Below are 24297 nucleotides of genomic sequence, written 5' to 3'. Positions count from 1 at the left end.
TAATAGATAAAAATCCATTCCAGGTTTATGTTAACAGAATAAAAGCCAACCCTCAGGAATATAATTTCTTCCCTGTATGCATTGAGAATTTAGAGGTTCCTTTCACAGTTGTTTCTCTACTCTCAGCATCACTCGAAAGCAAAGGCTGGGCTGTGCTTTGGTGCGGCCACAGATAAGCATTTTAGGAAGGCTGTTGCTTTCTTACGATCGAACATATATTCTTGATATCCTTAAGCTTTCATGAACATGTACTATTGATTTAAGAGTTTTGTTCTTTTGTTTAATTAAAAAAATAAGATCTACAACTTGTCAGTCATTCCACACCTAGAGTTAATTCACTGCCAGTCCTTGTGTCTATCTGTGTGCAGCTACAAAGAAAGGTGACAGCTTTATAGTTTACACAGATGTGGTTACACTTAATCTAGCCTAGCTGAATGCATATTGTTGATCTCATTTTTAATGGTTACATAATATTCTACCATGTGGAAGCAGAGTGAGCGTGAATGAATAGATTGTTATGAGACTTTTCCTAAAGTATTTCTTTAAGTGAGTATCATTTTCCCTTGTACAAATACTTATTTTTAGAAATAACAATTTGTTAGTTCCTAGGTATATACATTTAAATATTTGATAATTTAGTAAATGATTTTCTAAAATTTTTAACTGATTTTTTTTTTCTTTTTTGTTTTGATTTGGTTGGTTTTGAGACAGGTCTTGCTGTGTGACCTCGACTGTCTTCAAAGTAACATCCCGCTTATAGGTGCATATGAATCAACATACCCAGCATTTAGTTATGTCTATATGTATAAATATATGTGGCATCTAATACTGTATCACATATATTAATTATACCTATAAAATGGATTTCACTATGCCATTTTCTTTTCTTCTGTTCTCCTCCTCTTTCTTCTTATAACAAGTACATCTGGCTTGGTCGGAACTTGCTGTGTAGACCAAGCTGGCCTCCAATCTGACTACCTCTGCCTCGAGTGATGGGATTAGAGGCACCTGCTGGCTATTGTGCCCTGTGTTTTATTCACACCCCCACTGCTTGTCCCCAGTCACTGCTGCTAATCTCCCTGTCTAGTCTCTCCTTCGCTTCCATGTCTTTGCTGAGTTACTTCCTCTGTGGTAATTTATAGTTCTGTCAGGGTGATGTCAGGGTTCTTGCTTCCCTACATTAGCTCTGGTCATTTAGAGGTGCTGAAATCCTTTAGGAGGTAGGTCTGCGGCACGAGTTAAAGTCTTGTGAGTACCAGTGTTGAAAATGCTGCTGGACAAGTAGACATAGATGCTACAGTGATGTGCTTCTTTCTCTGAGTCCGGCCTACTGCTAATCTCCAGCCTGAGCACAGCATCAGCCCTTGATTATTCTAGAAGCTTTCTGTTCTCCCCAGACACGTTTGTTCGTTCAGCATCTTTATTTAGGCGTCTGGGTTCATGCGGACATAAGGAAGACTGTACCCTGGATGATATGATTACCAGAAACCACTAATTCCCCTCTAATCATCAGTGCAACAGGATCTGCACTGCCTGGAAGCCTATGGCAAAGCCCAGGATATGAGTAGAGTCACATGCTCAGGACACCATGTGCCACTCCCTTTTCTTTTCCTTAAAAAAAAAAAAAAAGAAGAAAGTCATTTGTTGTACTCTTCGAGCTCACAGAACTGCATCTAGCCACTCCTCCTTTGGGTGGTTTAGATCAGCTCTCTCCAGGCAGCACTTTGAAGTCTGTGCAGTACACGGATAATTTAGGCTGACATACTTGGCAGGCCCATTTAAGAAGCGAATTGTTTGATGGCATGACACAAGAGGTCTGTTAACTGAGTTATAAAGAACCGAGGCATTTCCAACAAACCCTAGCTTTGGCATGAAATCTAAATAGTTCTTACTCTGTGGCATGCAGTCTTTACTTCCTGTGATGTAATATGGCCTCTCGGGCAGAAGGCAAGGAGGTGGGAATTTTAGCATGCCTAGTCATTTTTCTGTAGGTGGTGATGGGAATGGACAGTGAATGTTTTAACAAAATATAAAGAACTAAATCCAGAGGGGACAGCATCTTTGGAAAATGTGAAAAAACAGTGTTGGGGTAGGGAGGAGACACCGAAATAATGAGGTTAATGCATAGCCCTCAAAGTATCGCAAAATTAGACCTAGAGGTTAGTTTATTTTTTTCCAGGTGTGTCATAAACATGCTGAAACTTTTCTTCATTGAGATAAACTTTAATTTTATTTTTTTACCTTTTTGAAGACAAGGTCTCCTGTAGCCTAGGATAGCTTTAAACTCACTGTGTATCCAAAGATGACTTGAGCTTCTGATCCTCTTGACAAGCAAGTGTCACCATGCAGTGCTACAAAAGCACTCTTATCAACTGAATCCCATTCCCAGAGCTTTTTTAAAAACAGTTTTTAAACTGTAAATTTTTTTTGCTATAGTCCCTCAAAGCACATAATTTGCTTTAAAAATGCTGTGGTTTGGTCTAGATATTTTACTGTTATCAAGAAAGGTTCACTTAAATAATTGGGAGATTAGGGAAAAGTACTCCAAGGCAAAGGTTGCCAAACTAAAGCAGCTTCTCATTTGCATCGGTGAGCTCTCTGAATGGCGGCCTTCCTGTCGGCCTGTTCTCTCACAGTGAGTATGGAACTACAAAGTGGTTTCAGTCCATGCCTGTGTTAAAGTGGAGGCATGTGACACCAGCAAATGGGGACCACATGGCAGGAGTACCCAGAAGCAAGTCAGTAGTATGAAAGGGTCATTTAGTTCTGTTTCCCTTCAGGAGGAGAAAGACTGTGTGTGTGTGTGTGTGTGTGTGTGTGTGTGTGTGTGTGTGTTCACATTTCTGAGCAGAATTAGGTCTCTCACTTTAGTTTATGCATGCTGCTGGGTTACCTGGCATTTATACCTGCCTGACTTTAATATTGATCTTAGCCCTGCACCTTTGATTATAGAGTTTGGATAGCAGAGTTCTGTGTCCTTGATGGGAACAGTAGCAAGGGGTGGTAGTGAAATACTCATCCCTCATGCTGCCTTGGAATAGGGTCCACTCTGGGCTCCTGGCCTGGTGTGGTAATTGCTTCCCTGTGCTTGCCTCTTTCTAGACGGTAGTTATGTGCTGAGAAGTTAAGTGTTTAGTTTGTGTGAGTCCTGCAGTGTGTCTGGGCATTGCGGTGTGAGGAAGGCTAGCGTGCCTCAAGCACAGCAGGCAGAAGTGGTAAATGGTGAGTGAGTGCGTGAGCAAGAGCGGCTCCTTCTCCATGTCTATTCAGTCAGAAGTTATTGAGAACATAGTCTCCATAAGGTGAAATACTGTTGATGGACAGATGGACACAGATTCCAGATTTTGAAAACTAATTTATTTCAGTGACTTACGAAAATTTAAAGAATCGTAAAAACTTTGGAGAAGTAAAACATCTGTTCTTTGTACTAAAAATGTTTCAAGTGTGTACATCTTTGATTGTGTTAAGCAGCTCTCTGGCTACACATGCATTTATCTTTATACTGTTTCCCTTCAAAATCCTTTACGGTGCTCTGTAGGGCAGTGGAGAGTGTGGGGTTTGGTCAGCTCTGAGCGAGTCCTGATTGTAACTTCATAGCTGTGGAATTGATAATGATTAGCCTGAGCTAGTTAGCTGACTTTGGGCAACTCCACTTAACTGCCCTGAGGTTTGGCTTCTCCATCTGCTCCATAGAAGCAGTAATCCTTGCTTGCAGTGTCTTGAGCTAATAATGACATCAGTGGCTGTTGGTAGATACCCAGTCCCTGACAGAGCTCACGGGTGGCCTGAAGGCCACGGTATCTGGTTATCGGGGCGATGAAAGGCCATTGTGCCAGCGTGGCTAGTAGCTTTTGAGTGTGGAAAGCTGCAGGCGAGTGTTGTTCAGTCCATGTGAGCAGAGGCAGCTCAGTTTTCACTCTGTTTCCCAGACAGGTTTTCCTTTCTCCTAATTTAAAATGTAGAAGAGGCCAAGTGCATTTGAATTTGTATCTAGAGCTGTGTGTCTCCAGTTACCTAGTGTGTGCTAGTTTTCAAGTTAAATGCTGCCGCCGCCCACTTCAAGTCCTCCTTTATGTGCTGTGCACTTTTTAGATCATCACCTGAACAACATCACCCTGGAAGTCCTCCATATTTCCCATTTTGTCACATTTGCCCCATATTTTACTTTATACAGCTACCATCTAGTCTTAGCTGTGTGAAATACACTTTTCTACCATGGCGTGAGTGGGTCTTATGTCCTGTAGCCTTCTGTGGCTGGCTTCTTTGATTCACTACAGTGCCTCCAAGAACCTTCCACCTTTTAGGTCCACTGACAGTTTGATGTGGCAGTGCCGTCTCACTGGTCCATTATCCAGTTATCCACTGGTCCATTACCCAGTTATCCACTGGGGTTCATCTTGGGTTGTGAGTCTTTGTCAGGTTGGGTGGCTGGGGGAGGTTTCTCTGCTTAGCCTTTGCTATCCTAGAACTTTTTCTGTAGACCAGGTTGGCCTCAAACTCAAGAGATCCATCTGCCTCTGCTTCCCGAGTGCTGGGATTAAAGGAGTGTGCTACCACTGTCTGGCAGTTTGTCTTATTTTTATTTAAGGTAACATATATTAGTCTTGGAAAGATTTAAACTAGTCAAACACAAACATAGAAAAAAATGATCTCTTCGAGGCATAACCGGTAAATATTAGATCTATTTCATTTGAGTCGTTTTTTCCCTATGCATGGATGTGTGTTACTATGGCTCTATTGTATAGTTTTGATTCGTCACGTACTTTTAAAAGTTATTGTGGTGGTTTAAAATACAGATGCAAACTACCTTCTTAGTAAGCTTTTACGTGCACAGCACAGCAGCAGTTCTACACATTCTTGTGTGAAAGACCACTAAAACGGTCTCAGCACACAGGGCTGGAGCTCTGTGAACGGCACTTCTCCACCCTTCCTTTCTGTCAGCCCTGACAGCCACCCTCCTATTTCTGTTTCTGTAAGAGTGACTGTGAGGTGTGGGGAAGGTGTAGTACATGGTAGTGTCCCTTCACACATGGTCCTGCCCTCAGTCACATTAAACGAAAGGCTTTTGTACCTCAAGTATGGGGATCGTGTAGGTTTGACTGGCTATGTGTAGCTTATCTCTCTTGGTGGGTTGTCTTTGGATTGGTAAACATCCTTTGTTTTACTTCTTTCATGAAAAAATGATTTTTAAAATTTTATTTTACGTGCATGAGTATTTTGCTCGTCTGTTTATCTGTGCCCTTGGAGTTCAGAAGATGGTCAGATTCCCAGGGCTTATGGATGGTGGCAAGCTGCTATGTGGGAAGTGCTAAGAGCTAAACCTGGTCTTGGCAAGAGCACCAAGTGCTCTTAACCACCGAGTCAGTTGTCTAGCCCCTCATTCCGGGCTTTTATTGTGAAGGTTTATGTAGAATTCTATGTATACATCACACAGCTTGTTTTTAAGATTATAAGGTAAACAGTACTGTGCTGTAATTATAACATGGCTAAGAGATGGAATGTACCAGGATCCTCGGAGTCTGCTGTGACGCTTCTGCTGCAGTGCCGTCCCTCTCAACTCTGCTGATAGTTACTGCCTTGTTTTGCTTCTTAATTTTCCAACCTGTGCAGGTTCTTTCTTTGAACAACATAATTTAGTTTGGTTTCCTTTTTAACTTGGCCTCCTTTAAAAAAAAATACAGGATCTGGGGGTACAGCAAAGTCCTCAGTTCAATCCCCAGCAATCTCCCCAGGATTTTGTTTGTTTTACTGTTATAAGTGTTCGCTGTTGACCATTAAGGAGTGCTTTCCCAGAATGCTTTCCCACAACCTCCACAGTGCTCCAAGGAGTGACTGTACTGCACTCATCCTATCTAGGTTTCTGTGTCTCTACTGGAAATAATATAGTGCGTGTTGGGCAGAAAGCTCTTCAGGTGTTTAGTAGTAGGATTGCGGTGGTATCTTGAGGACAGAGTATGAATCATTAACTGGTACATTGTGCTAGAGTGTTTATAGCAGGTTCTACAAGTAGGTTCTGTAGTAAACCTTTCCACCTGGGGCCAGCCTTCCCCAGAGTAAACACCTTTGAAAATTGGGTGGCTAAGTAGTTTGATCTTGTCTTCAATTTCTGAGGCTGGTTGCTCCTCTTGGTGTCAAATAATCTGCTAATCTCTTGTTAATTTCGTTGGTTAAATAATGGCTAATGTGACCCGTTGACCAAGTCATCTTTGCTTTTCTAGATGTAGGCGCAAAAAACTACAGGCATCTCTGTGCTGTTTATTACAACAAGAATCCTGGGTTTGAGATCATCCATGGACTGCTGGACAGAATTATGCAGCTGCTCGATGTGCCTCCCGGTGAGGAAAGTGGGGGCTACGTGATCAAAGCCTCCGCAGGTAAGATGCCCGAGTCGGCGAGTGACGAAAGGCGCATCCTGCTTTCATAAAGTCCAGTTCCATTTCATTTTGCTTTTGATTTAGAGAGTGTGGGCAGTAAAGGGCAGAGAACTTTATTTTAATTGTTAGTATTTTCTAGAATATACTGTTCTCTTTCCCTCCAGAACCTCAGGAGTTGCTCTGGGAAATGGTTAGGAGCTGCTGCAGTGTTGCTTTTGCAAGTGACCTCTGTGGCACCAGTGAGCCGGAGAGCGCAGGCTGCAGGCTCGGACGACTGAAGGGCAGCCTGCAGCTTTGAGGCAAGGCCAGAAGAATGCCACTGTGAAAACTTCACTTGTTAATCACGGAGCAAGGTGGAATCCACTGCCAAAAGCACAGTCCAGTCTCTGGCTTTAATTTAGACCAATAAATGCCACGTGTGTGCTCCTAGCATGCTGCTTTCTCCTTGTCCGAGGAGTTCTGAAACTTTTGCTGTTTGTTCTCCTGTGGCTTGAATCTAAGCTTATTTTCTTTGACAAGAAACCTAGAAACAATTGAAGCCAAGTATTTTTATCACTCATTCCTGCTGTTTACATTGCTGTTTTTAGGACTGGATTTGGCATCCTAAATTTCCACCAGAACCTTCATTTTGAAAGTGTTACTTAGCAGTTATTTATAGTGAGGTTTGGTGAGGAAATATTTTGGGGCTTTGCTTATATTTATTTTCTTAATTCTCAGAGTTTTTTTTCTATTTTTCTTTTTTATTGTGGCTTGTTTTCTTTTTTATTTTGAACCATTTTTTAAAATAGCTCTGAAATATCTAGCTATGTTGGGCTGTTTCTCACATAAAGTTGAGCAGTTTAATAGTCATAGGAGTTAGGCATTTCTATACATTTCCCATCAGATGTGATCCAGTGAGAATGTGTTATGCTTGCATAGTAGAGTCCAGTGCTGGAACTGGATCTTAGAGTCCATGTAGTACAATATCTGGGCGTTATAAGTGAAGCAGTTCAGGGGAGGCAAGTTGTGTGGGTTGGGCCCAGTTGTTCATGTCAAACCCAGGACTTTTCCTCCAGTTGCTTCAGGTTTTGCTGCACACACGCTGTCAGCGGTTGTACAGTTGTAGAAATGAGCTGGGGGAAGTGACAGGGTCTCTGAAAGAATAGGGCCAGGCTCTGTTCCGCAGAGCCCATGGGCAAATCTGAAGGTGAGTACTGTGGGATGCATGTAGAGTAGAAGGCCATTTGTGTGGCTACAAGCTGTGGAAGGAGTTCTGGATGCTGGCGAGGGCCTTCAGCTAGCTAGAAAGTGTAGAGGCTTCTGCTTCTTTTGAAGCGGGTGGGTGATAGCAGGTCTGTACTGCAGTGGGATTAATGCGACAGCCTGTGGTTTGGAGGCAGGAAGAATGGTGCTGAGTCCATGGTGGGAGGCCTTGCAGGGTACTGAGGAGCAGTGAGAGGGACTGTCTAAGAGTGAGGGTCAGATGCCACCAGAAGATAAAAATAGCGGCATCCAACATACGGAAATTTTCATAGTCTATATTATTTAGAGCCTTGTATGACAGCCATTAGGTGTTGATCTTAAAAATTATATTTTTGTAATTTCAAACTTAAGTAATTTGAATCACGTGGATATTAAAGTTCAAACCAATAGAGAACTTTTAGCATCTAATTTCCATAATACAAAGTATCTGCTATTTTGGCCTAGAGTTGTTTTTAAATTACAAAGTATCTATTAGTTATAACTATTCTCTTCATCCCCACCCAGTTCCCTCCCTTCTCCTCATTTCTCCCTGGAACTAACTAGCTCTGTAGATCAGGCCTCCAACTCAGGAGCTCCGCCTGCCCTGCCTACTGATTGCTGGGCTATGGAGTCTGTCTCTACCAGCCAGCTTACTCTTGGAGTCTGACCATGTAACTCTGATGGTCCCGGAGCTCAGTGTGTAAACCAGTCTGACTTTGAATTCACAGAGATTGGCCTCCTCCTGCCTCCTGAATGAATGTAGGATTAAAGGTGTGTGCCATCAAGCCCACCATCCAGTGATTAGAACTGTTTTCTAATTCCTTGTAGGTCTTCATGTTTCTTTTGCTTAGGACAAGTTGTTACTTTTTTCCTCTTCAGTGCTAGAGATTGCACCCAGGGCCTGGGGCAGTCTAAGCAAACACTCTGCTACTGCAATGTACCCTGCCCTTGGTGTCCTGACGCAGGCTCTGGCTGCTTAGCCTAAGCTTGCTTTCAGTTTTCAATCCTTCCCCTTTGCTTCCTGAGTACAGAGATGATTGGCGGGAGCCACCACACCTAGCTTACTTTGTCTGTTTTTCATACAAAAATTTAAGGGCTTATTAGTTTTCCTTTGGGGTCTACATTTGGCTCTCAGAATACCATAGTGTGTATTTTGAAAGCTTTGCTATAAGGTGCACACATAGGTGGCCTGGAGCAGTATTACCTGGTATGTGTGTCTAACTGGACTTCCTTGAAAAGAGAAGGGGAGAATTTACTCTCGTTTCCTACCATTAGTTTCTCATCGCCATCAGCAGCCACATCCCGCTCCTTGGGCTCTGGGGCATGTGCCTAGTTCCTGGGTGCTTTTCTCTTCAGGATGCTCTTTGTAAAAGCCATCAAGCCAAAGACAGTTAGTGTCATTGTAAGTAATGGCTCTTAATTATTCATAGGGATTTCTCAGTTAGATTCTCTAATGACAAATATGATTATATTTTTTTTATGGTCAGAAAAATCAAGGTCTAAATAAATGGCTTGTCAAAATAAGTCAGCAGCAGCAAAAAAAAAAAAAAAAAAAAAAGCACTCTGCCTGTGATGTGTAACCACAACTAAGGAACAACAAATAATTTTCTAGACTCCATTTTGTAAGCACAGGGATTTAGTCGTTGGAGTGTGTTTAGGTGTATCTTTTTCTCAGGCTTACTGATATATATATATATATACACACACACACACACACAGTATACACACACAGTATATATATATACACACACACACAGTATACACACAGAGTATATATATACACACACAGCATATATATATACACACACACAGTATATATATATACACACACAGTATACAGAGTATATATATACACACACAGTATATATATATACACACACAGCATATATATATACACACACACAGTATATATATATATATATACACACACACAGTATACACACAGAGTATATATACACACACACACACACAGTCCATGTAGATATAGATATGTGTATATGGTAGGAAGTACGGCAAGTAGAACCAGAATTAGAACTACTGTTTCATGCCACTTTGATTCCTGGACTGTCTTTTATTTCTTTAGCATATGGCTTACTTTTTAATAATTAAACATCCCTAGCGGCTTTGCAGTTATACTTTGGCTTAGTCTGTTAAGCAGGGCTGCTTGACCATGTGACTTGGGCCTTGTTGCTCCCTTTCTCTTAGTGCTTGCTTACAAGCTTCCTTCTGTCTACTATGTCTGGAGAATGAGTAGAGTGGAGCTCAGTCTTCCTCCTAGAACCTGGCCTTGCCCATTGGAAGAGAACGCTGGAAATCCATGTGGTTGATGGTCGCCTGGCTCCCGGGGAGGCTGACTTTAGAGCACGGCCTTACTGATGGAGTGGTGGCAGCTCTCTGCAGCTGTGTGTGTCTGCAGCAGAGAGGAAAGGCATGGTCACTGATCATACATATTTTTCATTTTCTGAGCACCTCCAGAATCTAAGACCATAAAGTGATATAGATTGTCAAATTGATGCTAGAATGGGATCAGGCTGAGTGGAAAAAAACCCTTGTTAGCACACTGCAGAGCATTATAAGGGTTTCAGACGCTCAGCACAGAGTGCTTTAGAGGTATTTGATCAGATCATTATACCAAATATATGTTTTTATTTTTTTCAGGCTTTTCCCCTTCATTTCTGTGGTTTGTTGCAAACTAAATTATGTATGTTAAGATGCACTTAGCCTTTTAACAAAACCACTTCTGGGCAAGGAAAATTCTCAACATTTTTGTGTTTAGAACAGTAATGTGATTGCTGGGCAAATCGGTGGCAAAAATAATTTCTTGTAGAATGTGGTGGGCTTTGTTTGTGGTTGGCTGCATTGACTCCAGTGTGTGGTTTTTCCTCCTTAGCTTGTTACCTCGTTCAGTTTTTGTTTTTTTGTTTTTGTAGTTCTCCAGAAAGTTCAGTTTAACTGGAGACAAGATCCTTGGTGAGCAGACAGGTTTCAGAGCTTTAGTGAGTTTGTTTGTTTTTGACAGTCTGAGTTTTCATGCTACTCAGAATTCATTTCAGGCAATGAAAATTGACCTTGTAATGCACACAGTTAGCTCAGCACCATATGTACTCCCCTTCTGTTAGAGTAATACCTAGTGAGTGTCGGCTTGACCCAAGGTCATGACCTTATTCCCCTTTCAGGACACCTGGGAAAGATCTCAGAGGCTAAAATACATGAGTGGGGTTGTGCTGTTTCCCTTGTCACTCTGTCTTAGTGTAACATGAGCTTAAAAATTCATTGGGAAAGTATCTGAACAGTTTGTTGAAGTCAGGGTGTTCAGTTTATGGTTTGGTTACACAGAGCATCCTGAAGTATAATATAGGGCATCTAAGGAAAGTGTCAGCACTGTACCATCAGCAAAGACTAATCTGCTAAGGCATCGGCTTTGGTAAAAAGTTTGAAGCTTGGAGCCTTGTGACCTTACAAAGAGGACCTCTTCAGTGATTGTCTACAGCTGTGATCAAAGATTCCCAGTACTGTGTCCATGTACTCTGAAGTGGTAAAAGACTGGGGGCAGGCAGCAGGACAGTAGGGTTGCAGGGCTCGTGGAAGCTCTAGCACCTATCTCACGGTTCACTCGGCCTGTCTTACTTGTGAATAAGGTTCATCATTCCTGCCTCATTTCTGTGTGTAAGGTAAAGGTCTTCCCACACATGGACACTTCGCTTTCTTCAGATGTATTTTGTTCTACAAATCATTGTATTCACAAACCCTACACAGAATGGTTTAGTTCAGTGCTCTGATAGTGTCATAACACATGTGACACACAACTTTTGTGTTTGTGTTGTTGTTGTTATTATTATTTCTCCTAAAGACCTTTTTATATTCTCTGTCTTTTTCCAAAGTTCAAAACTCTTCATTTACCCCATGCAGGATGACACAGAGCTACCTAGCACATAACCCTTTTCTGTTAACAAAAAGGTTTCTCTCAGCCTTTGTTAGAAGTGCCCTTCCTGGGGATGTTAAAAGCAGGTCCTGGGCTCTCATGAGGAAGCTGGTTCAGTGGCGGTTCTTAGTGAACGGAAACTAGTCTCGACTCCCCAGACTTCATATTGATCCCTGAGGGAGGAAGTGCATCTATGAGCTGACAGATTTTCTTAACTATTCTCAGACAAAGAGAATTACCATACCCCAGCTTGAGAGAAGGAAGCAGTCCTGCTCCCCAACCTCCAGGCAAGCTGTTCTCTGCTTTGGGAATACCTGGTAGTCTCTCTAGTTACCAGCCAGACATTTTTCTTAATTGCCCTTTGATTGAGTTTGAATTCTGCAGATACACTATATATTGCTTATGTGTTATATGTGTAACTGTGTATATAGAACCTATAAAACTTAATAATTTTATATATGTGAGCAAATGCACCTCAGGGATCAAACCCAGAGCCTCATACATGATAAGCAAGGATTCTATAAAACTTCACTGAAGGGCTTTTCAATTTTAGCTTTTCAAGTTTGTTTGTTACTTATACAATATAATACGACCATCCTTGCGATATTTTGATACATGCTCAGTATGTAAAGTACTTGGATTTTATATCTTTAATACCTAGTTATTGCATAAGAGAACATGCAGCATTATCGAGTCACTTAAAATGAGGTTCTGTCCATTTTCTGGTGAACGGTCAATTCCATTCTTCTTAATGGGCAGATAATACTGCACCGCCAAGCTAAGCTTGGAATTTGGAATTTGAATTTAAAAACTATTTGCTTTTAGTTTTATGTCTGCTGAAAAGTTTGGCTTCTGTTTTTGTTTTAATGTTAGTTTGGTTTTGTTTTTTTGAGACAGGTCTCATATAGCCTAGATTGGCCTTGAACTTGCTACACAGACTGATGATGATCTTAAAATATCCTCTTACTATATTTTTTTACATATTTTTGTGGGAGGTCTGGGCATGCATACCACCATATGTTCTGGGAAGTTAGAGAACAACTTGTGGGAATCAGTTCTCTTTCCACCGTGTGTGTGCTGGGGAAGACTTGGGTCACCGATGAGCCTTTGCACTGCCCAAACTTTGGATCCATCTGCAGCCAGGATTAAAGGGATGTATCATCGAGTTTTGTTTATGGGGTGCTTGAAATTGAACCAGGGCTTTGCATGTTTGGTGAGGACTCTTCTAACTGAGTCATAGCTTTAGACCTCTTCTGAAAAAAATTAATATTATTTATTTACACATGTAAGTAATAATATATCAAATCCTTATACCAGTTAGCAGTTCATAGAAGTATTAATGTCTCCGTGATAATAAATGAGAACATAATTGAACTAATTGATAATCACAATTTTATGTTTTTAACACTTGGCAGAGATAAATTTGAAACTTTTAAAATTTAGGTGATGTGAACTTTTTAATTTAGTGCTCAAAGCCTAAGTTCCACAGAGATGGTATCAGGAAGAAACATAGCAATGTACACAGGACAGGACTGTAGCCCTTAGGGGCAGTTAAGCTCTTGCTGTGTGGTTTCTAGTCTTGTTTTGGGTTTTGAGACAAAGTTGTTTTGTAGACCAGACTGTCCTTCTTTTCAGCCTCCTGAGAGCTGGGCTCACAGGGCTGTGATGCAGAACAGTCTTGGTAGATCTCTCCATCACAGTCTCCTATTGCTGAATTCCATAACACAGCTCCTGCTTACACTTGCCTGAGTGACAACCCAGTGAGAGGAACTGAACGCTGAGTCAAAATTTTGTCCAGCAGAGTTTAGCTTGAGGGTTCCAAACTGTAGGAGACCCACGAGGACCTGCCGTCTCTATTCTTACCTTCCTCGAGGCCAGCACCTTGGAGTGAACCCTTCCTTCATCACCCTGTGCTGAGCACCCCATGAGGTTGTACTACATGGCACTGGAGTCAGCCATGTGCCCAAGGATCCCTGGTCCCTTTTAGTGAGAAATCAAGTTAATTCCATGCTCTGTGTGCTAAGGTTCACTGTTGTGTGCAACTTTGTTTCTGGGCTTTTTAGCATACAAAGATGATGGAGACTCAGAAGACACTTGTTTATTCATTTAATTTTTAAGTGTTGATCTTTTCAAATCAAACAGGCTTTCGTTTGCCTTTTAGTCCTGGAGTTTGAACCTAGGGCCTACTGTATGTTAGCCACAATACTTCACCACTAAGCTACATCTCCATCCGAACACAGATGTGTTCAGTTCATATTCAGAACAGGATATTTATATACTGTATAGTTACTGAAACTCTTGGTTTTTAACACATGTCTGTTGCTGTTTGCTTTTACTCATCTGGCTGGACGTCATCAGGGTTTCAAAAGGAGACTTCCAATGTGACTAACTCTGACAACTGATAATAGTGTAAGCACGACATCTGGTCGTTTCTTTTATCTGTAGTATAACCTGTGCAGTGATACATATAGATAATCACATTCAGTCTCTGTCTCATCTTCATCCCACTCCTTTACTGCCTTCTGGGGCTGTGGGGCTTTGTTTGTTTGTCTGGGGTGTGTGTGTGTGTGTGTTGGTTTTTTCTTTTTTTTTTTCTTTTTTTTTTTTTTTTTTAGACAGGGTGTTTCTATATAACCATGACTGACCTTGAACCCATGATGCCTCTGCCTTCACCTCTCAGGTGCTCCACTGACCTCTGCTTTCTTCTCATTTCTCCTTCTGTGGTTTGTTTTTAGATGTAAGTGCACATATATGCATATACACCCTTCTGCCTTCTCAGCTGAGTGACCAATGCTGTGCACACTGTTTTTGTAGCTGTCTTCCTGTCCCAGCATTCACAGAGGCAGCATATGGGGCCTTTTCCTTTGGCCCAAATGAACTGTTCTTACGTGTAGAACCCCGGAGTGAGACCGGTCCTCCATCAGTGAGTGCTGGCTTATCCCCATCAGTACCTGTGTGCAGCCTGTGCTCGTGCTATTTGATGCTCTGTCAGTGCACTCTTGGAGGACATTCCTAGGAGTATGGGGTCATGGGGACAAAGGGTACATCACTGTTAGGTACCCATCTGCCAGGCCTCTGATCCTCACATTGCAGGTGCAGCCGATGAGATGATGTGTTTACACGGAGTTGTACGTTCTGTGGTTTGTTTTTCCTTCTGTTTTCAGTTCAGAGATGGGGATGCCTCCATCTCTTTTATGAACCAATGTGAGCATATTCTCTCATTTGTAGTATATTTTAATTTCCCTTTCTCTGAGCCTCTGGTTCACTTATTTCTTTAGATTTATGGTCTTAGAACCTTTCGTGTTGTATGACTATTAACCTTTTGTGATAAATATTATGCTTTTTTTAGTTTGTTAATGCTTTGATTTTCTGGCTTTTGCTATGTAGGTTTTAAAACATCGTATACTTGTAAGTTACTTATTTTTTTTTTCCTTCTGGAATCTGAGTTTCTTAGTGGAGATGTTATTACACTGAGATCAGAAAGGTGTTTGCAGGGTTGGGGATTTGGCTCAGTGGTAGAGTGCTTGCCTAGGAAGCGCAAGGCCCTGGGTTCGGTCCCCAGCTCCGAAAAAAAGAACCAAAAAAAAAAAAGAAAGGTGTTTGCTCCAATGACAACTGGGCTCCATTCTCTTTTATAGAGTGCTTCGTAGTGTTTGCACTTACTGTTTTTGTGGCTGTTACTATAACTTTTGTTAAATTGTACTGATTAACTTTCAGAATTTCCCTTATGGTGTTTTAGTTAGAGTTTCACTGCTGTGAACAGACACCATGTCCAAGGGAACTCTCATAAAGGACAACATTTAATTGGGGCTGGCTTACAGGGTCACAGGTTCAGAACATTATCATCAAGGCAGGAGCATGGGGGCATCTAAACAGACACGGAGGAGCTAAAGGAGCTGTGAGTTCCACATCTTGTTCCAAAGGCAAACAGGAGAAGACTGACTCCTACTTGGCTAGGAGAAAGGTCTCAAAGCCCACTCCACAGTGACACACTTCCTCCAACAAGGCCGTACTTCATGTCACTCCCTGGCCCACACGTAGTCAAACCACCATATATGGTAAATGCCTTTTGAAATAGCTGAAGAAACTGAGTAAACAGTATCTAATGATCACATTCAATTAGCATTTTTAAAAGATAAAATAACTTTCAAAGGGTTGGATAGGTACAAAAGGAAATATAATTACACTAAAGGTGGGTAAAGATTATAAAACGAGGCCTAACTTAAACTCGGGTAAAGGCACAGCTCCCCAGCACTACATAGCTTCTCTGAGGCCCCTTGTTCATTTCTGAAGGCCGCTGAAAGTCGGTTCCTTTCTTGAGAAGTATTTCAAGAAGCTTTCAGATATTTATCAGAGTTAGTATCAAGGTCTCCTCAGTCATCCAAATCTATCTCAGAACATTAAAGTCCTTTCCCAGTATTAAAAACTAATTTTTCTATAGTTAAAATGGAATTTGAAAGTTACACATTTAATCGGTGACTTTCAGATTTCCCACATGTGTAATGTGTAGTCGGTATAAGATTCACAGAGGCTGTGAACTAGTGTTCACGCCATAGCCAAGAGGGGCCCCAGTGCAAAGCTGAGGCTCTCTTAGATGCCGGGAGTTCTATAGCAGTCACAAATATAGGATGCCCTGGAGGTAGCTCTCAGGCAGGAGAGATGGCTCAGTAGTTAGGAGCACTTGCTGTTTCTAGAGGACTCAGGTTCTATCCCCAGTACCGATAAAGTGGCTCCAACCCTCTGCAACTCTTCTGACCTCTGAGGCATGTGTGAGGTGTCCATATATGTATGCAGGTAAAACACTCATTACACATTTCAAAATAAAGTAAAAATTTCAAATGTAACTTTGTTTCCCTAAATGAATGTTGTGGTTGGGCTAGTACTCTTTTGTAGTAACAGCTTGGCAGAGTGTGGCCTGGTGTGTGCTAAGGTTAGAGGTGACAAACTGGTAGTTCTCTAGTCCCTCTTTACATTTTATTTGTTGTAAACCAGAGGAAGCTTGCCAACATGAAGAGGTGGGCAGCTTGGCCAGCAGTTTAAAAGCATGGTGCTGTGGGCCTCACAGGAGGGCTGCCTCGGTGGCCCTTCTTCACCTTCGGCTTGTTCCCTAGCCTATATTATTGCTTGCCTTGGGCAAGGTTCCTAATCTCCTTGTGCTCTTCTTCTTCCCGTCTGTAACTTACTGTTGCTTGGACAGATCCATACTCTGGCCCTCTGTCTCACTGGAGGAGCAGAAAGGAGGGTATAGCATCTTTCCCTTACACTTGAATACTCTTTTCCTTCTTTTTTAGTTTTTTTTTTTTTTTTAAGTATGTGGTCAACTGAAATCAGATTCTGGAACCATAACATACTTATTACAATTACAGTTACAGTTGTGTTTGCTACAGGTCAGCCACAGGTCTGTCGATTCTGTGTGGACCTGTGGCTGTGATTTCACAGACTCTGCCCTGTCTTCTTAGCCTCACTGGTTGTACCACAACTGTGCTGCTCCCGTTCCAGTGCACCACCTGTGTGAGACATTCGTTGCGCAAACGTGGGATGACAAACAGTCCTAGGTCAGGCGTAAAACTAGCAAAGGAGCTGATGGGCTCAGAAGGTCCAGGCAATTGAGTTGTTATTGTTTTATGTATATAATTTATTCATTAAAGATGCTTTGTTACAGGGAGCCTTTTGGAGATGTTCTGGGGCAGGAGAGATGGCTCAGTGGTTAAGAGCACTTGCTGTTTTCCTAGAGGACTTGGGTTTTATATATATAAACATCTCCTGCAAGTACTTTAAAATGGCAAGATTTAGAAAAGGACTTGTAGAGACAGGAGTTGGTCAATGGTGTTCTTAGGGATTTTCAAGTGAATCTTTGCTAACCTACAGTTAAAATTTGTCCTTTGATTTTTATACAACTTTGAGGCTGGTTTAAATTGTAATTAGATAGATCACCTTTAAGCCTTTGCCACCATTTTGATTTCCTTCAGGTTGTGAAGTAAGAGTGTGTGTGTGGTGCACTTGTAGTTATAAGAAGTTTAAGGGAATGAAAGGGGATGCATTTCTCTGATACTGTCCACTGAGGAGTCCAGACTGGTCTCAGCCTGGCAGTCTTTTGCTTCCTGAGTGCTGAGAAGACAGGCGTGAGCCACATGCCTGACAAAGGATGGTTCTCTGTTGAAGACATTTCTCTATGAGAAGAGGAGGTCATCTTTGTTGATTTCTTATAAGAATAAAGTCCCAGGTCCTTGTCTAATACATGGTGCCAGGATTAAGACCTGGCCCACTGCCTCCCCGTAAGAGTTAATCGTGTCTGCAGGTGTGTTGGGATTAGCACTGTAAAGTTGTGTAAGGGGTTTTTCTTTCTTTTGATCTTCTGAAAGGGATGAAAGATGGCCATTAAATTCAAAGGATTAGGTCCCCTCTCTTTATAGACTTTAGGTACCATAAATATTCACTTCAAATGCAAGGTGAAGAATTGTATACATCTGGGAGAAAATGGGTGTTTTATATTACCAGTCGGAAATTATTCAGTCTCCCCTTACAAATTAAATGGTCTTTGCAGAGGCATTTTCTCCCGAGTGCCCTGAGATCAGGGGGGAAAAGTGTTTTTGTGTTCATATCTTGGTTGTGGTGCTTTGGGTCTTTAGAATCCTGAAGCCTTTTACAGGTTAATAAATACCTTCCCTATAATGGACCTCTTTTCCCTTGGTGAGTCTATGTGTTCTCAAAACATCTGCTTGTTTTAAAACCAGAGAACAATGCCTCATAAGGATAAAATGGTGCATACAAGGGTATAATTGAGTAAGACTCCCTCCCTTCCTTCCTTCCTTCCTTCCTTCCTTCCTTCCTTCCTTCCTTCCTTCCTTCCTTCCTTCCTTCTTCTATCCTATTCTAGTATAGGGTTTAGGGCAGGTACCAACCCTAAAGTTAGCCTATTAACATAGTTTTTCCCTTCCACTCATGTTACATAATGAGTCATTTTGAATAGACTTAAGACATTCTTGGTTGGTACTGCAGTTAGACAATTTACATTTCATCCCTGAAAGTGGGGACATGTATGTGGTGAAAAGTCTAATATTAGCAATGACACACTCTACTTTACCAGAGTTCTCTGGCCCTGTTAGTTTGTTGTTGTGGTTGTTGTTGTTGTTCCTCTTCCTCCTCCTCTTCTAGATTTGGGTAATAAAGTATCCAATTGCAATCACTTGTGTATTTGGATTCCAGAATGTGTGTTGGCAGTGTGAATCAAGGGGAGAGGAAAGTTGAATGAGCAGCTGATATTTCAGAGTAAACTGTTGTGTGACCTGGCTCTGGCCAGTGGCAGGAATGTGAGAGGAGGGGAAGAGCCTCGAGCTTGATAACGCCCGCCCTCCGGTGCTCTTGGACAAGGGGTCTGCTCAGTCACCACAGTCACCATGTTAAGCTTCTACTTCCCCTTAAGCTTCTACTTCCGATGCTTTCTGCAATTAAATGAATGAGTGAGTGTATGGAAAGCTTCTGCCAACTCTAGGCTATAATATTGCTCTAAAAAGATGGGAGCAAAATGAAACTGTGAAAAGTGTTTGGCAACGGGCAAGAGAAGGCACTCCCAAATGCTTTGATGGTCAGTTAGCCAGAAAACATGCTAAAGACGGGGTGCTGTGCTAGATTACGGGCCCACAGATGACCCCAAGGACACAAAGACTTTAATTAAGGGGCTTATTCACACCCCGCTAAGTTTGGGAAATTAAGCTCTTCTTTGTGCCTAACTGGTGTTTCTTTTGTCTGCACTTGCACATGGATTGCAGTAAAGAGCAACATTTCCCAAATTGTGTTCTGCCTTGGAAACGCCATTAACTGTGCCAGGTAAACACGAAACCTTGAGTTTATTGTCTCAAGGAGTTCATGCAGATGTCTTGGGAGCCGGTGTGCTGGACCATTCAGTGCTTTTATACACAGGAAGAAAATGAAGGTACTCTGTAGAGTCTGAAGGTTAGTTCCCATTTACAACATGGTGGGCAGCGTCTTCTGTAGACACAGCATGTTGCCTTTTCTCCAGTGTGATTGGATAAAGTCAGGTTTGGCTTCAATCCCAGTCTGACTTTCTGAAAGCCTAGGCCATGGCCTTCATATGTTACTTCGTGTGTTTTCAGACAGACTTTATGATGTATCGGAGCTTTGGGGTCACATCCATCCACCTGGGTACTGAGCTGAAGTACTTTCCTTTGGCCAACAGTGAACATTGTAACATTTCTGAAAAGAAACTGTGTGGCTGTCAACAAAAACCTCTGTGTCTGCAGAGACTGACTGACCGATTGGACTTTCAGCCCTGTATATTGTGCAGACGTGAAGGTTCAGAGACTAATTCATTACCTTATCTTGGGCTGCTTTTAGCCTTATGGAATAGCCATTCAGTGCCCCGCTCTGAATCTGAGCTAACACTTGGGGGTAATAAATAAAAACCTCATAGAAGCTATTTGAACTAATATCTTGTGATAATAGACAAAAACCTCTTAAAAGCTAAAACAGAACACTAGCTTCCATCCATCCATGAGCTAAGAATATCATCAGGTAATATTTTAGGCCTGTAGAAAAGTTCCTCCCATCTCTGCCCCTCTGGTGCACCCACCAATACACTTTAAACTCGCTTTGATTTATTTTGTTGTTCTGTAAAACTGCAAAAACCCTGTGAAACTGGGTAGTTGTTGGTTCTGTGTTGAAACATGGAATTTGGGGCAACAAAAGTGTGTTTTCCCAGGCAATGGTCACTCAAAAGCTGCTCCAGAACTAACTGTCTCTTAGGTGAGACTGGTTCACAGCCACTCTCCTCTGGAAGGCCCTGGGCTCATCGCTGCCTCAGTGTGGGCTCTGCCCCCACCCCCTGTGTTAATGAGACAGTTCTGCTGTCAAGTTGATTTGTTGTGTAAGGTTCTAAAATAGTAAGAATGCTTCTGGTTTTTTTATAACTTTTACACGTTTCTAGTTCACCTGTGGCATCAGGCAAGTGGCGTGTTTGTTTCTTAAGGTTCTTTCTGCTCGTGATATCAGAAGGCCCTTTTGCACACTTCCCAGTTTGTACATTTGGAGAACAGAGCCTTAGCTTGCTCTAAGTGAGCAGGAAGTGTGAGACTCGTCGGTGGGTGTCGGTGATGTCATCAGAGCTTATTAGAAGTAACAACATGAAAACGGTAGTAAAAAATAAAGTTGGCAACACAAGTCCAGGTGTGCAGTTGGGCAGAATGGAGGATGATGCAGGGGTCCCAGCCTGGCTCAGCACGTGGAGCTGAGGAACCTGCTGACCGAGAAGCCTGTGAGCAGCAGTTGCGGCTTTGGTTGGGCCCATGTGAAAGTGTGAACTTTTGACATTTGAATCCTTTTTCAGTGCTCTTTTACCTGGGATATGTTAAATAATTTCGAATATGAATTTTCTTTGTTTTTCTTTGGAAAGAGAGAAAATTGTATTTATTCATACAAATATTTTTGTAACTCTATATCTAGCTGATAAATGAGCAAAAGCAAAGTTTGGTCCAAATTTATAGGTGAAGTAAACCTGGCAACTGAAGACGAATATAACTGAATTTTGCTAAAAAATGCTGAATCAAATGTTGTTATATGAAGTAAAAATTCTCATTTCTTATCTTAGACTTTATTTTGCTAACATTGTTAGAACTAGCACATCTGGCTTAGATTCTAAAATAGTTTGGTTTTATGCTTCAGTTAAAATGAATCCAATCAAATTGGAATTGAAAATAGATAAAAGGAAAGTTTCCTAAAGCAAGGCTGTCAGGAAGGCCTTGAGTACTTCCTCCCTGGTGGCCTTTAGAGCAAGCCAGAGTCCTTCAGGAGTGTCCTTGTCCTCATCAGAGCGTCCTCATTGTCATCTGATGCTGCTTGTTATGTGTTTAGCCATACCGCTCTGTCTGTGGGGAGGGCGGGGTACTGAATGCACTGGGTAAAAGCTTCCTTGGCTTGTCATTTGAAAAGTCCTTTTCATTCTGCCTTGAAGACAGCCAGCCTCCCTCCCTGTTTTTCCTGTTGTTGATGCTGTAGTTGACGGTCTTGTCTTTATGGGTGTGTTGTCTTTTAAGTTATGTTTGCATTCATAGGATAAGAGTATGATATCTTTATCAGAATTAACCACAATTACTGTCCCCGCCAGACTTTAGCATCTATCCAGTTTGGTTTCTGAGTTGTTGTGTGACATTCATTTCCTCAACCCTTTCCTGAGTGTGGAGTAGGGCACAGAGCCAACTGTAGCACTCAAATGGACTTCCTGGGATGGCTGGCTTTGACTGTGAAGCAGAATCACTTAACTTGATGAGATGTGAAGAAAAGAATTCAGCCATGTTGTCTTTGGACTGAGAATGGAAAAAAAAAAAGTTTTTCTGTTTTTTCCTGAGAATAGAAGCAAGTGCCTCTCACACTGATTGGGCAGTCTGTGTAACTCTGTCTCCATGGTATCAGCCCAGTAGTAGTAGAGTCCCCTATCCACCCATCTCACTCTGTATTCTTAATTATGCTGACCTTGGAGCTATTAGAGACTCAGCAGTTTGCTCCCCCATAAATAATGCACTCACTCTGAGTGGCAGACTGCAGGCTTGTGGCCCAGTTCTGCTGGGTATTTATAGTTCAAGCCAGTAAACATTTTGCTCGAATCCTTCAGGAGCTGTGGGTCTGATCCCTTTTCAAGTGGCTGTTGAGAGAAATGAATCAGCATTGTTTTCTAACTACTGCAGAGTCCAGTGCGTTGATAAGCCTGTGGCACTGGTAATTTAGTGGCTAGGAAGTGGGTGGGCCTCCCTGCTTGTTGGGTCATTTTCAGCTGTTTAAGCCTGGAGCGTGGTTACTGGGTGGGAAGCTGGAGCAGAGCTCTGGCAGCAAAGAAAGAGAGCTCTGCCTTCCTTGAAGGAGAGCAGGAGTCAGCTAGGACGTGTGGGTCTGCTGCGGCTCTACCGTGGCCGTCATCAGAGCTTTACAGAGGATGCACCCAGTCTGCTCAGGGGCCTCTTTTCAGGCAGGGACGCAGGTTGACTGTGGAGACGTGGAGTATAATCACATTATATACGCAGGCCCCTGTGGCTGTGTTATTTCCGTGTACTTCAGTGTAGTAAGGTGAACTGTGACATGGTCAGGAGCGAATGGAGCCATAGCAGACTCCTTTTCCAGCAAGTACTGATGCAGGAGAGCCTGCTTCTGTCTGTCCGTCTGTCTGTCTGTCCGTGGAGGCTCATCAGTTTTACTTCTTTTCCTTGTGTCCTTTTCTGGACTTAGTTCCCCTAAGGAAGGATTACACTCCCGCAGCCTCCTTCCAGTTCAGCACCCATGACCAGAAAATAGGGCTTATTCTCATGACTGTTTCCTGGTGTAGCTGTAAGTGCTCCTTAATTCTAGCAAGTGTGAGGGTGCCGACAGTGCAGCCAGTGGCTTAAAGAAGAACGGTTATCTTAGAAGGAGGCCTGTAGGCTTTAGTGTTAAATGGCTATTGACTTTCTTTTTGTCACAAGAAACATTGATTTTTTTTTTCTCCCACTCTGTTTTAGGTTCTGCATTCTTCCCTGGACGGTGTGCCGAGATCTTTGTCGGGGGTCAAAGTATCGGGAAGCTAGGCGTCCTTCATCCCGATGTTATTACCAAATTTGAGCTGACCATGCCCTGTTCCTCTCTGGAAATCAATATTGAGCCCTTTCTGTGAAGTTGGTCTCTGCTGTGTGGTTCTGTCTGTAGGTGTCCCTTTCTGCTCCTGTGGTATCCTTCAGCCCCCTTTTACAGGGCACATCCATTTGTGCATTAATGTTTAATAAAGTGAAATGTGCTCTCTGGCTCCTTGCGCAGCGGCAGTAGGCCAGCTTGTGGAAGAGCCGTGTGTTTCTGTATGTACCACACTGGGGAGAGGTGCCCTGGACGGGCAGGGTGAGTCCTGGAAGTGCAAGCTTCGCTTGGCCTTCAGAGTGTCAGTTACTTATGACTCCTGCACAGAAGGAAACAGCTCATCAAGTAGAACACATGTTGCACATGTTTAAGCCTTTTCTATACCTGATAAGTGATAATCAATAAAATCATTAATTTAGGAAAAATTTTAAGAATCAGTCTGACTAAGCAGTGCCATATTTTCAACTCATCTTTGTTAAAAGTTTATGTGTATATGAGTGGTATGTTTGTGGGTGAGTGTGTGTGGGTGAGTGTGTGTATGTGTATGTATACAGTTTCTTACAACTTCATAAGACAAGGTTATTAGTCCTCACCCACACTGACAAACTGCTTCACATTCCTTAAAATGGCTCCTGTGGAGGCTAGAAAGGTGCTGGATAAGGACACTGGATACTCTTGCCCCTGCATTTAATTCCTGAATTCCTGTCACCCACATGGTTACTCACCTGCAATCCCAGATCTGACACTCTTTCCTGGTCTCCAAGGGCACTAGGCACATAAGTGGTGTGCAGATGTGCACGAATGGGAAACACCAATACATATTAAAAAATGTAAAAGGAGCTCATGTTTAAATGATGGATCGGATATTGGTGGTCCAAGTGGGACTGCTGCATTCTGCTGTTGAGGATGTAAAATGATACAGCCAGGAAAGTAGTTTGGTGGTTTCTTGAAACCTGCAACACCCTCTAGCAGTTTGACTCGAGTGATCACACAACAGTTTTTATGCCCATGTTCAGTGTTATATATAGTAGCACAGCCCACATAGCCTTTCCATGAAGGGCATGCTTTCCTTATGAGGGATGGACTCCTGATAACACAAGTGTGTCCACACAAGCTAAGACAAAGAGGCCACACATAAAAGACTGCGCATAGTCCCACTGACGTAGAAGA

The 24297-nt window shown here is 42.3% G+C and overlaps 1 protein-coding gene across 2 annotated transcripts in view; it reads left to right on the top strand.

Moving 5' to 3' along the window:
- Positions 1–23552, top strand: part of Farsb (phenylalanyl-tRNA synthetase subunit beta) — a 59226-nt gene extending 35674 nt beyond the window's left edge. The window contains exons 16-18 of one of the 2 annotated variants that reach the window (XM_006245189.5): positions 6219–6374; positions 6539–6673; positions 23019–23171. In XM_006245189.5, the coding sequence (XP_006245251.1) occupies positions 6219–6374; positions 6539–6672 (290 nt within the window). In that variant the 3' untranslated portion in view covers position 6673; positions 23019–23171. Of the gene's footprint in view, positions 1–6218; positions 6375–6538; positions 6674–23018 lie in introns of both variants that reach the window. The other variant, NM_001004252.1, reaches the window with a different exon arrangement.
- The last annotated feature ends 745 nt before the right edge of the window (positions 23553–24297 follow it).

The sequence above is a fragment of the Rattus norvegicus genome, chromosome 9, assembly GCF_036323735.1.
Source record: "Rattus norvegicus strain BN/NHsdMcwi chromosome 9, GRCr8, whole genome shotgun sequence".
Taxonomy (NCBI): Eukaryota; Metazoa; Chordata; class Mammalia; order Rodentia; family Muridae; genus Rattus; species Rattus norvegicus.
This window is presented reverse-complemented; position numbering and strand designations above follow the sequence as displayed.